This window comes from Drosophila subpulchrella, chromosome 2R, assembly GCF_014743375.2.
Source record: "Drosophila subpulchrella strain 33 F10 #4 breed RU33 chromosome 2R, RU_Dsub_v1.1 Primary Assembly, whole genome shotgun sequence".
NCBI classification, from domain to species: Eukaryota; Metazoa; Arthropoda; class Insecta; order Diptera; family Drosophilidae; genus Drosophila; species Drosophila subpulchrella.
Genome location: NC_050611.1, coordinates 5,657,336 through 5,673,278, shown reverse-complemented (window position 1 = coordinate 5,673,278; position 15,943 = coordinate 5,657,336). Strand labels below are relative to the sequence as shown.

The window sequence follows — 15,943 nt, the reverse complement described above, 5'->3', positions numbered from 1 at the left end:
ACATTTGCAAGTGTTCTTAAAGAAAAGAAACAATAAAGTGCGCCCTGGTTCTCATTTAATATGCACTTAAACCTTGAAGAAGATTAAAATTGCCTTGTAAAAATGGAACCCCTTTTATAGATACCTTAACTGGGATTATGCATACCTTTTAGCAATCACCTGGCACCCTGTCTAGGTGAAAATGGAATACCTTTTACCAGCGTAGGACCCCCACCCCCCCACATCGATACTTTCAGCTGCTTAATGGAGCACCATCAAAATTGATGTCAAGGGTTCAACACACAAAATACTTGGCGCCGCCAATGGGAAACTGTGGGACTCAAGCGCGAAATGGGAGCGCCAAGTCGAACTGTCGCCTTATCGGGCCCATTGACAGCCCCACACTCCGTACCCCCAACCCATGGCATACCGTATTATGCACCCCGCACCGCCCTATTGTAACCCCGATAAGGGCTAATGCTTCACTTAGGCCCTTAAGTGCCGCTAGCATCCCTCGCAGATAAGCGCCATATGTTGCCTATCAGTATCGAACATTGGACCGCAAGGGGGCGGCTGTGGTCTATGAGACCGAGGGGGCGTGGCTTTGTTTCCACATATTAAATTTTATATGCAATATGCATAAAGAACGGCATAAGTACTCGCACATAGGGGCTCGCATGTGGCTGTGTTTTCAGTGCACACTTCATAATTTGTTTATGTGGCGTCAGCGAAACGGAAAATTGACCGCACAAAAATGACAAACAAAGCACAAAGGCGGTGGGCTACAAAATGGGGTGGGGAAAAGTGCATAACAATGGTTTCACAAAGGGGGATGGGGCAGGGGGGTGCAGGGGGGAAAACAAAAATATCAGTTTTCATTTCGGGAAAACTTATCATACTATCAAAATACATAAAGTCATATCGATGGCATGGAATACCACATAAACATCACACGCAATAAAATTAAACGCTTTGGGTTTTTGTGAAGTTATAGATTTTTGCATGGCAGTTTTAAAAATTAAATGATATATATATATGGGGAGTAGATATTGATGTGTTATTTTGTAGATCCCCTGCGACATTTAATAATAATCCCTGACACTGTAGATTAATCTGCTTTCCCCGAATGAAGTATTCTTCATGTTCCCAAAGTTCTGTTGTTTCTAATCCAATTCCACTGTCAATCTCTTCACGGCTGGCCGAACTTAATAAGCAATGACAAATGGCTTAAAGCAAGCTCTTCTCCTTCTTCTATATGTTTTTAACCCTCTGCGCCCCACTTATTTTCCCGGCACATATCTCTGCTTATATGCGTGGCCTGGACGACTGACTCATGACGAGAGGTTTATGGGCAAGAAGTAATAAAGTTGCCAGCGCTTTTCCACTGGCAAGCACCGTTAGCCGGGGATGAGTTTCGGTTTTTCGGCACCCCTTCCCGAGGAACCCCTCTCGCTTAACCCATGTTGCCGCTGGCTGTGATTGCAACGCACTCGACAGCAACGCAATCACAGTGCACAAGACTGAGCAGCATTAGAACAATAAATTCGAGAGGGGGGGGTTGGGATCGAGCTAACAGTAAATCACATTATATTTCTGTGACGTAATTAATGCAAGTAACACAGCGTAACATAATTAGAACCCACACAAAGCCAGAATATACGCATGGCTTTTAACCCACATCATGTCGATGGGGATTGGGTTTGGGATTGGGTTCGGGTCTGGGTTTTGGGATAGGGACCAACAGCTTTATCAGCACTTCGCAGGCGGCAGCAGCAGCCACAGCACCACCAGCAACAATTACTTGTGACGGTTTTATGTTTATGCGTTGGCTTAATTAATTCAATTAAGCGCACATTTATGCCCCACCCGAAGGATCCCGCTGCCACCACCTTTTTGGCGGGAAAATGCGAGGGAAAATGAGACTGTAAGACTGGGGTAATCCCCCAGCAATTAGCATTAATTACGACTTGAAACTTAAATCTTGTCATTCGGTATATGCAAAAACTTGACTCGATCTCTATCTCTCTTTCTGTCTCTCTCCCGCAGAATTGCGCTCCTTTCACGCCAGCAACTGTATTGCAGCACGGCAGCAACACTGAGACAACAACGGCAACGGAAACACAAAGCCCAGCAACGAAAGCGAGATCACAACAAAGCGAAGAAAACCCAGGCAGCAGCGCAGCGAATTGCATTATCAATGAACAGATTGCAACTGCAGCAGCAACACCAACAGCAGCAACAACAGCAGCAGCAGCAGCAGCGGCAGCGGCAACATCGGGAGGGAATGAGGAAACCAGCTCAGTGGCAGTGCAGGTCACTCAACCTGTTTCCTGTGCCGCCAGAGAGCGAAGAGAGCCGCTGAGAGCCAGCAACACACCAGCAGCAGCAGCAACGCGAGCAGGCAGCAACACGAGCCACGCGAGCAACACCAGCGACGGCAGCAACATCGGCGGCGAGAGCTCGGCGATCAGTCTCTCGGCAACTTTCGGCGGGCCAACAACGAACGCGAGCAGCAGCAGCAGCAGCAGCAACCGGAATTGCTACTACGCAGGTAGCAGCAACTATCGCCCACTGTACGACAGCAGCAACAGTAGCAGCAGCGGCAGCGTGCTGCGGCCCAACAAATGTTTGGCAGAACTCGAGCGTCTCTATGCCGAATTTCGCGCGAGTGAAAGCAGATTCGAGCGCGGTCTGAGCCAGTTGTACATTGAAAACGCCAACGAAATGCGTCTGAATGTGCCAGCCACTGCGGCAGCAGCAACTGTTGCAAGTAGCAATACCAGCAGCAACACCAGCAGCAGCAGCAGCAGCAGCAGCAGTAGTGTTTTCCTCAATGTGTCCGGCAGCAGCAGCACCGACAGCGGCGACAATCAAGCCGTAGACGAGGCCAAGACCATCAGCAACATTGCGGTGCTGCCAGCAGCAGCAACAGCGACTTCCAAGTCCTGCCAGCGACAGCCGAGCCTAACGATCCAGGTGAACAACAACGGCAACACTAACGGTAACAATAACGGCAATCGCGTCTCGGTGGCTTCGCCCACGAGCATCGTCAACAACAACAACGGCGTGTGCGTTGTCAACTGCAGCTACACCCCCAGCAGCAACACGAGCAACACCAGCAACACCAGCAACACGAGCAACAACAATAGCGTGGTTGAAATCAATAATTGTGTGCCAGCAGCCAAAGTGTTTAGTGCAAGTGTTCAAAATAAGCTAAATAATAATATTAGACCCCCGAGCGGGGAACAGCAACATGTTGCTGCTAGCACGGCCAGCAATAATAATCATGTGCAGCCAGATAACAGTGTGAATATAATCAATGTGAATGCCAGCAATAGCAACAGCAACAGCAGCAGCAACAATAATAATAATAATAATAGCAGCCACCCACGCACCTTCACCTCAACGGAATGCCAAACGGATGACCTGACAGCCAGTACATCATCATCAGCCAATCTGCAACAACAGCAGCAGCAACAGCAGCAGCAGCAACATATACGGACACGCGAGCAACGCCGCAAGGAGCGAAGGGAACGGCGGCAGCAGCAGCAGCAGCAACAGCAATTTCCGCAGCCCCACCACCCGCGACGCCACCCGCCTCCACCTCCTCCGCCCCAACTGCACCCACCACCCCATCTGCACCACCCACATCCCCACCCACTGCCCCATCCCCATCCCGCCGCCATGGGATTGGCCCGCGCCCTGCTGCCGGACATTCTGCACGCCCACTACCCGCCGCCCTACACCGCCCTCTCCGTTCCCGTGCCCCTGACCGCTGCTGCCCCGCCCCCACCGCCTCCGCCGGCTGCTGTTGCAGCGGCGGTACAGGGGCAGCAGCCACATGCTGCTCCACAGGCGCCTCCGCCGGCGCTGACGTCCGTGATATCGACGGTGCCACTGCCGGGTCCGCTGCCAGCGCCCCTCATGAACGACGGACGCTTCACGCTGCCGCTGCCCATCATGCGCAGGTGAGTTCCGTTGCGACCCCGCTTCCACCTGAAGTGGAATCTCTGCCCATTCTCCAATCCCCGAGAGCCACTCTCACCCCTTCCCGGACAGCATCGATCACTCATCCGACCCGTTACGTTCGACCAGGCACTCCTTTGTCGTCTTTGGCCAGTCTCGAATTTCGTTTCCCTTACCGGGTGAAAAGTGCACTCAGGAAAATGGGGGTTGGATTGCAGGGAAATCGAATTTCATGACCTCTGTACATGTCAGCCATAAATCTTTTCACAACGTTCTAACACCTAAAATTACTAAATTTGTTCTTTTAATGGTTTTAAAACGTATCATATTTCCAAAATGGATATTTTACCAAAATCAATCGAGTTAGGGAGACTTCGAGTTACAGTATTAGATTATCATGTTAAGATATAACAAATTATTTTAATGGTTCTTAAATAAAACATACACCAACTTATCGATTAAGGTTATACATTTAAATTAGCATGTTACAAGTATTAATTCTCCCAATTGAATAAATAAAATATTGATATATTACAATATAAACCTCCATGAGATATTATAACATCTCATAATATATAATAATATATTGTTCTGTTAAGGTTAAAGCATTCAATTTTGTTTTTTGCTCGGGTTCATGAGTTTAACAGAGATGGTAATAAACCTATTCATAAAGAATTAATCTCTCATTTCCCGTCCTTGGCTAAAACCCATGCAAATCATATTTGCCCTCCAAAATTCCTGGTATTTTTCGCAGTGTCCATTTCGACATTTTCTATTACCACATACTGGCTTTTGTGCCGCTCTTCCTGCTTCGCTTTCGAGTGTTCGTATTCGTGTTCGTGTTAGACGGGGCCAGACATTATAATGATGGTAATTTTTATGTCAGTAACAAATTTCTTGCATGATTTGATTCTCCACCTCTGCGCTAGACCAGGAAACCAGGTTCAGATCCAGGTTCAGGTCCAGGCCGTGGTGTAAAAATTAATTCTCAACGTTGACAGCTTCCAAGAAATTAACCAAAAGTGGATAGAGGATAGAGCGAACGACGAGTGGCTTCAATTTAAAGTTGGGGCCATTACTCTCGTCCACTTTTCGGCGAAAAGTTTTGGGTCTTCAGTTTGGGGGCTTTAATAACTCATTTTTATTATAATGAGTTCGGGCTTATCTTTAATTGCACATCTAGCGCCGCAGCTTGGCTTTGTCCTAGGCTGACTGGCCATAATTCTGCGATTCAGCCCGGATCGGAATCGGAATCGGACTGGCCTAGTCGCTTTCCCACGCATTTATTGCCTGGAACACTGAGACACTTATCTATAGTTGGGCACTGGCAGAACCAGTTTGTTTGGCATCGCCATCGCCATCGTCGCACAAATAATCGATGCCGCGTGTACTCGAACTTGTATCTCCGCTTCGCCATTTGTATCTGTATCTGCTTCGGTTTCTGTTTCTGTTTCTGTGCCTGAGTCCCCTAATATAGCCGTATCTGACGGATGCGCGCGCTATCTGTCTAATGGGCTGCCTAAATGTCTTGAAAAACAACTCGAACTCAACTCCCACTGTGAACGTTTGACATTTTGCGACAGCAGTTGCTCCAGTCAAGAGCAAATCGTGTTTCACAATTTTAATTGTGTTTGCCCATTGAATAATTGCAAAACTGTGTCGCCCCAGAATTATCTATTCTTTGTCTAAATTGGAGGCGTGTTCGCCGGCTGATTAGCATATTTATGAGTGAGTCAAAGTTGGGCCATTAAATTAATTGTTTTTACCTGAAGGTGAGGTGATTATTAAGGCCCCAGCCTGATTTATCATATATGCACTCTCTTAACTAGATCAAGAGTTTCTTTGGTATTCTAAAATGTTTTCTTAGTCGGAGCTCTTAATTTGTTTGTTTTCTCATAAATTCAGAACTAGATTTAATCAACATTCTAAGTAAATCATCAAACTTGTTGGATGTATCATTATATAAATGGTTCTTAAAAGTTTAATACAGCTGAAGATGAATATACTTATATTCACTTAAGTGGACATTCAGGTTATATATTAAGTTCAAAGATTTTTCAAATATTTAATTTTAATTTAGCATATACTTTTTCATAAGTTCATGGCAAGATATAATCCAATGAATATACTTATATTTTCTTATTTAGACATTCAGTTCATATATTTAGTTCTCAGATTTTCTAAGTTTAACTTTATTCATGGCAAGATTTAATCCAATAACCAAGGTTATTCATAACCACCTCCTCCTAAATTAGATATTCCGCTCAAAGCTGCTTAGGTTACCTTGCCAAGCACAAGATTCCCAGATAATTGGGTCGCTTAATAGAGATCCCTGAAATCGGGGTGTGAACAGCATCCCTCAAAGAAAGGGTTTATGTACCAAAAACGCAGAGAGAGTGAGAGCGAGCTCAAACAACAAACCGCAGACATTATCTGCAATTTTAACACCTTCTGCCTTCGTCCCAAATTAACATGCTCTTACACAACGCTTTTTTTACTCTACTCCACCTTTATTTTTACCTGCCCAAAAAGGTGTAAAAAAAGCGAAAGTTTTTCAGCCCCAACTTTTTGAAGGGGAATAAAGGGAAGCAGGAGCACTTTGTGCCGACCAGGAGTAAAAGGGTCGCCTGGTGGACCGTGTATAATCTTTAAATCATTAAATAACCGAACGAGAAAAACTCAGCCATTTCAGCCAGCAGTGAACCCGAAATGAAAAATGACAACAGCAAAGGCAAAGGCAAAAATAACAAATTCAGAGGGCAATAAAAAGGAAACGTGATGCCGAACTCACGTATAAATCGTTGTAATCATTTTTTTGTTTACTGTCTCTTTTTTTCTTCTGTTTTTCTTAGCATTTAATTTTATTTTGAAACTCCGCCAAAGACGAAGCCAAAAACAAAAGCCAAGTTAACACACAGAGAGCACGAGAGACTGAGACAAGAAAGGCGGTAATAAAATCACTTGAGACAAACGAGAAGCGGGATGAGAAAGAGAGTCACTTTCACTTTCGCATTCGTTTTTTTTTTGTGTATCTGTATCTGTATCTGCATCCGAATATGAATCCGAATCTCTGGCCTGAGGTTAACCCAGGCCAAATGGCCAACAGCTTATCATAAATTTGGCTTTAAGTTACCCAGGCACTCACTCATAACCGAAATGAACTCGAACTTGGGGCATAAATCAAAAACAATTTAGTTAACATCATTTGGACGCGTGTTTCTTTTATTAATTATGCCGCAGCGGCTAATTGCTAATTGAATGGATAGATGGATGGATGGTGAATATGCCGCGATGAGATGACACTGAAATGGGTCCTGTTCACTGAAGAGGAAACCAGTTTGCATGGCGAGTGCCAAATTCAGAGTCCAAATACCTCGAAAAACTGGCTAAAATAAACAGGCATTTGCATTCGCATTTGGCGGGGAGAAGAGCTGCAAAAGTATCTCGATATCGACATCGATGATTCAACTTCAGCCATGCAAATGGAAAAGAAACAGAAACAGAATCAGAAACAAAACAGTGAGAGAGACGGCCATACAGGGGCAGAAAGAGACAGCTGCAGACAGGCAGAAAACCAGATTTCAGCCGAAAACAACAAGAAATATCGAGAAACATAAAACCAGGCAAGATCGAGTTGCAAGCCCCGAGTCGAGACCAAAGAAAGACGCTCGGCGATCTTGGCTGGGGATGCTATTCTGCGACTTTTGGCTTGGATGACACACTTTTCCGCAGCTGGAAAATTGAGTGATTTTTCCATAAATTTTCATTCGCAAAATTCGCAGCTCGGCAGCGAGAAAATCACAGCCCAAGAGCCACAGCTCGACACTAAATGTTGTGGCTGTCTGTTGTCGGTGGTTGTTGGTAGAACTGACCAAACAACTTTCCAGTTTTACGGTCTTGCAACTGCCATCGTCTGTCCTGCTCCCACATCCTGCCATCCTGCTCCCTCTCGCCACATGGTCTTTCACTGATTCGGCGGTGTTGGGTTTATTTATTTTTATAAGCGAATAAACACAGGCAGCAATCAGGGGAGTTTACTAACCGACTGAAGGGATACCCTGCCCTTCGCATTCGGAGGATGTCCCTCCGACCACCGAAATACCCACTACAAACTTGTCGCCCGTCCAAGAAGCTGGCCACAAAACGAATCGAAACGAAACGAAGTCAACCGGGAAGAGAACTTGCCAAAAGTCAATAAAGCCAATAAAGCAAAAAGTTGCCATTCTCCAGTCGAAATGATATGGGTTAAGGGGGGACTGGCTGCACAGACAAAATAATGTAAGAATAACTATAGTTATGGAAAACTCATTTTGGCAAATCATTATGCTATTACTTTAATAGGTTTTTAGGAGGTTTTTGATACGTTATACGACTTTCCCTTTACGATTTTGCATCAGCTACCCTTACAGTGTAACTCTAACAGTGTATTCCTTCCACACAATTTATGTAGTATAATTTAACCATAATTTAAGTATTATTGTTTTTAACTTAAATCTTAATTCAAAAATCATCATCATCATTTACCAATACCAATTGTAAATTAAATGCATTTTGATTATAATTGTCTATATAATTTTTGTGACAATACTAGAAGGATTTCCAAAAGAGATTAGGACTTTTATATTTATTAAATTATTATTGTTGAAAATATTTTATATCCGGAGTGTTGGAAATACCTTATATCCTCAACGTATAATTTTGAATATTTTAAAAAGTACTGTTTTCCATTGAAAACATGGTTTTACCATTACAAGACGTACCGCATCTTTGATTTTTCTCGCCGTGTTCTGGCCATACCCATGCCCAACCGAGTTGCGGTTGTCTGCTGCAGCTCTGTCTGTTTCTGCCTCAGCTTCTGGCTCTGTCTGTGTTTGTGTTTGTACAGAAAATGCATTCGGGCCAAGTTGAAATGAGCCGGCAAAATGCAGCAGCAACATCAGAAGAGGTAGCAGCAACATCACAAAATAGACGGGCCAAGTCGCAAACAAGTTGCCAACGAAATAGAGAGAGTTGTCGGGGATGGCCAAAGGGCCAAAGAGACGGCCCAATCTTCTGGCTTATTAAATTGTCACCCGAGTGCATTCGATTCGATTCGATTGGATTCGCTTTGGCTTTGCCTGGGCCTCATTTCGGGCACTCTGTGGCCCAGAAACCGCAAAATGCCAAATCTAATGGGGTTTCGGCCGTAATTGTGCCACTGCAATTAAGTCTTGCTAACTGTGGTCAAATTGTTTTAATAAGTTTTTAACTGCCATAAATGAGCCCCGGCCTTGAGCAGTGGGAAACTGTCAGCTCTTTCTCTTTTTTTCAGCCGCTTTTCGGAGGTTTTTAGTTTGGTTTTTTTTCGGTTTTTTAGGTTTTTTGTTCTGGCCATTACAGTTCAATGCCTTGGGCAACGGCGAACAAAGCCCGGCCAGCTCATTGTAAATTCAGATTCTGAACTTCGCACAAAAGCCCAAACAAATGGCGGCGTTTCATGCAAATTCGGAGTGCTGAGCACAATACAATTATTCCCATGATGGGCATCATTTTGAAATTGGCGCATAAATAAAATATACACACTCGTGAATAGGTACTTGAAAGCTAGGGTATCCAGTGGTTAATACACTACTACTATATCTTAGAAAAACGATAATTTCTGTGACAGGATGGAGAATTTTTCTGGGTAAATCCCCTCTAAAAGGTGTCCCCTTTCAATTCCTCACCTGCGGTACCGCCAGTTCGAGTCGTCGGTTTGGCTTTTCTATCTGGGTTTTATTTTTATTTTATCTGCGGCTGCTGCGGTTTTAAACAAAAGTCCATAATTTATGTTATGGCTAAGCTCCTCTCTCTCTCCTTTTTTTTATAATTTTATTTTGCTGCTGCGGCTTGGCTTTTGTGCAATGAACTGAGCTCGATGGGATTGGCAACAGCATGGGCGTGTGTGGCATTGATTTGGGGAGGGGCTATGGCTATATACCGCTGTAAACCGAATAAACGGGGGTTCAGCAAAGTTCAGTTTTGCAAAACACGTTCGCTGGAAGTGCTCTGAAATCGGCTTTAAAGCTGACTCAAAGAGCAAACCGACCACTTGACCCGCATTATGGCCGGATATGTGGGCGCATTTCCCTCACGTTTGTCCAAATTTGGTTTTATAATCGAAATATTGGCACATGCTGCAATTAAACCAAAGGCTTAAGGCTGCCATTTCGATAATTAGCCCCTTTTTATATTCGTTTTTTAGCTGACTGACTGACTAGGGGGCATGAGGTAATATTTGGCGAACCAGTTTTGTTGGCCCAAAGATATTTTCGGGTGAAAGTTAACGATTTCACAGCTTGTTTTGTTGCGTAGATCTGTGGATCTCTTGATCGATGGTCAGTAGGTGGTATCCCCTGCGAAGCTAAGCTCCCACTCACCATAGAAATCAATTTCGTTGATCATTTACGATTCCCTCTGACACTCGCCCCGTGTTTGGCTTCAATTAACGTTCACAACAAATGCCAGTGCTTAAATATTTAAAACCAATATACCAAATGCGCAAACGTAATGAGGGCACAGGAAGTTGAGGAAAATTCAAAGGGGAAAGCGCATTTTAATGGCAGCATTTTAGCTTAAACAGTGTGTCGTTTGCCCGAAAACCAATTGGCAGACGAGCAGGGTGCTGCATCCGGTGCCGGAATTTCTACTCCTTGCCCCCCAGACTCTTCAGATACCAAAGTCCTGGCATTGCCATTGCCACAACTACTGCACTGTGTCAACTGTCAACCGCAAAATGCGCGCGCTAAAAAAAGGACAGCCAAAAAAATCAGTTTCCAGCAGGATACCACGAATTTCGAAAGAGTTTCAGGGGTTTCGGGGCGTTCAGAGGGTTCGGGGGGTGACCTCTGTATCTCGCACTGATTTCAATTTAAAGTGCAATGAGTTTTGCAGTTTCGCTGTTGCGCGTGTTGTTGCCGTCAAAGTTGTTGCCAAAGCTTATTTGTTCGTTGTCTGCAAATCTGCTTGCCACATACAAAAAAACACCCGGTTCGCTTGTAATGCTTATTGCTCTCGTTTTTGTTGTGTTTATGTAGCTAAGCAACAAAAAGCCAACAAGCGCGTTTCGCAAATTAATTAAAACATTTAACAAATGCGCGTGTGGCTGCCGTATCCCCGAGTATCCCATATCCTTTGTGCGTATCCTGGTCCCCCAGCACTTGGGCAAATAAAATGCATAATTTATGTTTTCCCCCAGCCCTGCCAAAAGAAAACCCCTTTGCGTGTGCGTTTCTCATAATTACTTAGACATACACCCAGCATTTACAGATGGAGGACAAGGGCAAACAGAGACTTACAATTTGTCTTGGCCTCCCACGCGGCGTATGCGTGATATTCGCCAAGTGGAAGGGTTGCCAGTGACAACTATAAATGTTTGGGGCTGGGAGGTTGGTGTCTAAAAGGGAAGTTTCGGTTCCGAGGGTCATAATTAGAGAGCACGAAGCACGGGCACTTTCATGAGCCAAACTAATGGAGAAGATGCTGAAAAATCACCGCCTCAGCCGCGTGGTAAACATCAGAAATGGGAAACGTTGGCCGGGGCAACCGCACGAGACAAAGGCGGTAATTTGAAGCAGCTGGGAAAACGGCAGCTCAGGCAGCCGAGGCAGCTGGGGCAGCATCTACAGGGTCTCCCAGTTGACGGCCCAACTAAAAGTCAAAACAAATAATTTGCTATAATAACTAAGAGCGTAGCCAAACAGCTGAAAACAAAAGAAGGGGGGAGCAAAAAATATAAAGAAAAATAAGAAATTGGTAGAAAAGATAGGCAAGTGGAAGTGAAACAAAGCACAAAAGCAACAGCAACTCTCATCTCTCAGCCACAAAAGCCAAGACGTAGAGAAAACTTTCTCCTCGGCTAAACGCTTCATCTGCATGAGTTGGTGGCTCACACTGTGTGTGTGTGTGTGTGGGTACTTTGCAAGTTAAAGAGCCCAAGATGGGTATTACCCCTTTCGGGATCGGGTGCAGAGAGTATCTTTCCTCCAAGCCCCAGCCGCAGAGCTATTAAACGCACACTTGCGTCGACTTTTCACACGCAGACACGCCGCACTTTTCCCCTTTTCCACCTCGAAAATCCCTTATCCCAAGTGGATGCAATTTTTGCATTTTACAATGCAAGTTTTGCAAATCTCGCACAGCTGCGGTTAGTTTCCATTTACGATGGAACCCCCAATCCCGCCCCCCATCTTCTGGGATCTTTCGTTCTGTTCCAAGCGGTGTACAGATAGAGATACTGCCCGCATGGTCATAATTTCGTTTGGTTTTGTTCCGCTTATCGGCAAACTGCAATCAGCATATAATTTTTGCCCAGCCGCACATAAAAACGAATCGAAACGAAGGAAACAACATGTGGCCGGCTGGACATGAACACCCTCATCGTATCTCATGGCCATGGCCCCATAGTTCATTTGGCGGACCCTCGATAAGGCCAGCCAACCATCCAACCATCCAACCAACCCCTAGGGCTCTCGTTCTGAGTCAGAGTCCAGAAGTTGACCACTTTGCAGTTCTCTGTGTCACTCGGGTGGCGAAAAAAAGCAACATGGAAATGGACATGAAAATGAAAATGTTGCTGAACGCAGGCTCAGGAAATTATGCGTAATGAAGTAAGCACTTTCTGCGGAAAGGGGACTGTGCTATCGGGGCGAATGTGTGGATGTGGATGTGGTGTGGTGTGGCACGCAGTGGTGAGGGCCTTGTGTTGATAGCTGGAAATTGCTTGTCGGACGGACAACAGGGAACTCCCATCCTCCCCGTTCTACACAGTGCAAAATACCTCACATATCATATCGTATGTAAGAACAAATTACAACTACTGATTAGTAGGTGTCAAAAAAAAAAAGTTACATGCTTAATTCCAAGCTTAAGAACTTGGCTCGGAAGAACTTAAGAATCAACTTGAAACTCACCCCCTTCATAATTGTTCTACAAAAATATAGGACCCCAAAGAAACTGGCTTTAAAATCTCTTAAATCACTTTAGGTCACATTTATTAAAATAAAAGGTTTGAAGAGGTATTTACAGAACTACAATAAGATATATGAAACCGTATATGAAACTGGCTTTAAAACCTCTAAAATCCTTTAACGAATTTAATTTCAATATATGAAAATAATATATCATATTGATAAACATGGAATTTCTGAGAAAGTATTTGTATACTAAGCCGTTGCAATTTATTTTAATTTAGTAGAGATATCATATTATTAAAGAGATATTCTTAATAATATTAAATTAATACTTTAGGCATGGCTAAAAAGCCTTGGAAACTAAGAACACTATAATAAGTGCTATCATAAAAATGATATAAAAATCTTTAAGCTACAGAATTAATCTTGACTTCAAGGAATAAATACTTAAAGTTAATTTTCTGATGGGGTTCCAGTTTTCTGTTGGCCTGAGATATTTTGGCTTAGAAATGTAGTTACTTTAACTTATTGCATTGGAAAACAAGTCAAGTGGCAATAACAATAGATCCTTTGCCAGCTGTCCCTTTTTTCTGAGTGCAGATTGCTTTCTGCGGCGAGCTCGGGTAGTTTTTATTCGCTTCGTTTCCGCGTCAATTTCCTTTAATGCGCTGTGGCGTGATGTCCCTTGGCTCGCTCCGAGATACTCAGCCCTCGTATCTGTAGCTGCGTGTCCATGTGTATCTGGCAGATACCCATATAGTGTGAGCCAGTGTGAGTGTCTCCATATAACTCTCAATCAGTTTTGCGCTTTATGCGCATTTTTATGGCTTTTGCCCGCCTCAACTGGGTGTTGTTGTCTTGTTTTGCGCTTGTTGCTGCCCGGCACTGTATTTTATCTACGTAATTGAGTTCGTTTGCACATTAGCAGCAGGAATAGCAAAAATAACAAAATAAAAACAGAGACAACAGCCCGGCTAAATGCGAGTTTTGAATGGCAGAGCCTAGAATTATGGCCAGAGTAATTGGCAAGCCATGTGTTATGCGGATTGCCAAACTCGCCGCTGCCCAAACGATCCAATTTCACTTGATATCGGTGTGATTCAATTCGCACAAATCGTTTAGCACTGGCATTTTTATACGGTGACGGCGATAAATCCGGTTTCGGGTTGCATTTTCCACTCGGACAGTGGCTCATTAGGGCGCATCATCGTTATGGAAATTCTATTAAATTTTACGACCTCATGTGCTGTCCAGGCTCTCTCACAATGAACATCCATTGCCGTTAAAGGCCAAACGAGCCATCATCGATGCAGCCCAATTTCCAGTCCACAAATAATCAAAAACTAATTGCCAGAAGATCGGTTAATGGCAAGGGTAATGGGCCAGTTGCGTGCCGAAAATACTTAAAGGTGGCTGCTGCACAATTCGGCGGGTTATCAACTCTCGGCTGCGAAAAAGAGTTGGCTTCAACTTTAGCGCTGAATCACGACTTTGGTACAATTTTGGCCGAAACGAAAGCAATCCGAAAATCCGAAAGCGAGTCAGCGCAGCATTTCAATCAGCTAACTGCCAACAGCCAACAATCGGGCAACGTGCCGGGGGCAAGGTGTCTTAGAAGCATCGCCAATCGCGTCCGCAGCTCGCCACCCAGCAAATTAGCCACATTTATGAGCATGACCAAGGCGGATTTCCACAGTCCACAATGGTCTACTATAGCTCCATAGTTCCACCGATTTTTTCTTGCTTTCCAGCCCCAACGAAGCGCACTGAACGTGTGAACGTGAATTGGTAATCGATGAGCATTGGGCATGGCTTTGACTCTTTAGCTCGGTTGTTTTTTTTTTTCAACAGGCAACTTCCATCCAGAGCTCGGGGGAAAATGCTGCCACTACGTGCACAAGGTCAAGTTGTTTATGGCCAGCACTTGATATTTGATATCATCGCCAGTGCCTGGCCACAATTTGGTCTTCGGGTTTTATTTATTCGTGCAGAGTTATGAATATGCATGGCTGCCCCACTGCTCGACTGCTCAAATTCATTTGATATTGAGCTGAACGATCTTTTCTCAGGTGGAGAGTTCACGTTGCCCGGTCTTTGTTTTCTTCTCGAAATCAGGCGATACCTGTGTTTGCTCAGGTTTCCTCGGTCTCAATCATATTAAATTGTTTTGGCCATGACTCGGGTTGGAATATAAGGCAAATACTCGTTTGACTTTGAGTACTAGCCATGTGTTTTTTAATCAGTGGCATTTCGCTGGAGCAGCTGGCAGTCGAGCCAATTTATCTGCACACATTTTGTGTTTATATCGCTAGTTTCGTTTCTTTTTAATACCTGACTGGTTATAAAGAGAACAGATTTAAATGTGGGAGCTTATAAATTTTAGTCAAACATTTTTCATGTTTTGAGTATTTAGCTTTAACCATTTTTATACCCGATTTAAAGGCTTTAAGCTTCTATTGAAATTAAGTTCACTCTTCAGAATTGATTTCTAAATCGAAAAGAATCGTTTCAGGAAGAACATATACCTCCACTTTCTCCGATAAATCGTTCAAACCTTGTTTATTGTATCCGTATACATTTAAATCATTCCGACTGACTTCAAATGCTGGCCATGTTCGGTGTCTAGTGGGACATATGTAGATACATCTATGCAGCGGCATATGAATGCTGATGTTTCTGGAAGCGAAGGGTTATCGCCATCCAGTATTCTCACCCGTCTCGATTGTTCGGCTGCTTTTTGTTTTCCGTTTCTGCCATCACTTTCCATTTTCGACATTTGCAAATTTGCATTTCGCCTGTTATTGAATATGTATGACATATAAAAAGCAGACATGGCAGCTACACAAAATAAAAAGCAAAAGTAACAACAGCAGCAACAATGTGAGCACATTTGTCCCACGTATTCATTTAATTTCTGCCGTGTATTTCAATTTCAATCTGCTGTTGCTTTTCATTTGGCGCGACTTTCGCGCACTGAGCACCAATTTGCATATGCCGCAGAAATGCTGATGAAAGAGAGCGCAATATGGCCGGCGAAAGAGATGGATAGATACATGGGTCTATAGAAC

General features: G+C 44.1%; 1 protein-coding gene across 1 annotated transcript in view; it reads left to right on the top strand.

Annotated features, from left to right (window-relative positions):
- The window catches only part of LOC119549006, a 37,312-nt gene that overhangs the window by 6,450 nt on the left and 14,919 nt on the right, over positions 1 to 15,943 (top strand). The window contains exon 3 of the mRNA XM_037856639.1: positions 2,026 to 3,947. Within this exon, the coding sequence (XP_037712567.1) occupies positions 2,026 to 3,947 (1,922 nt within the window). The remainder of the gene's footprint in view (positions 1 to 2,025; positions 3,948 to 15,943) is intronic.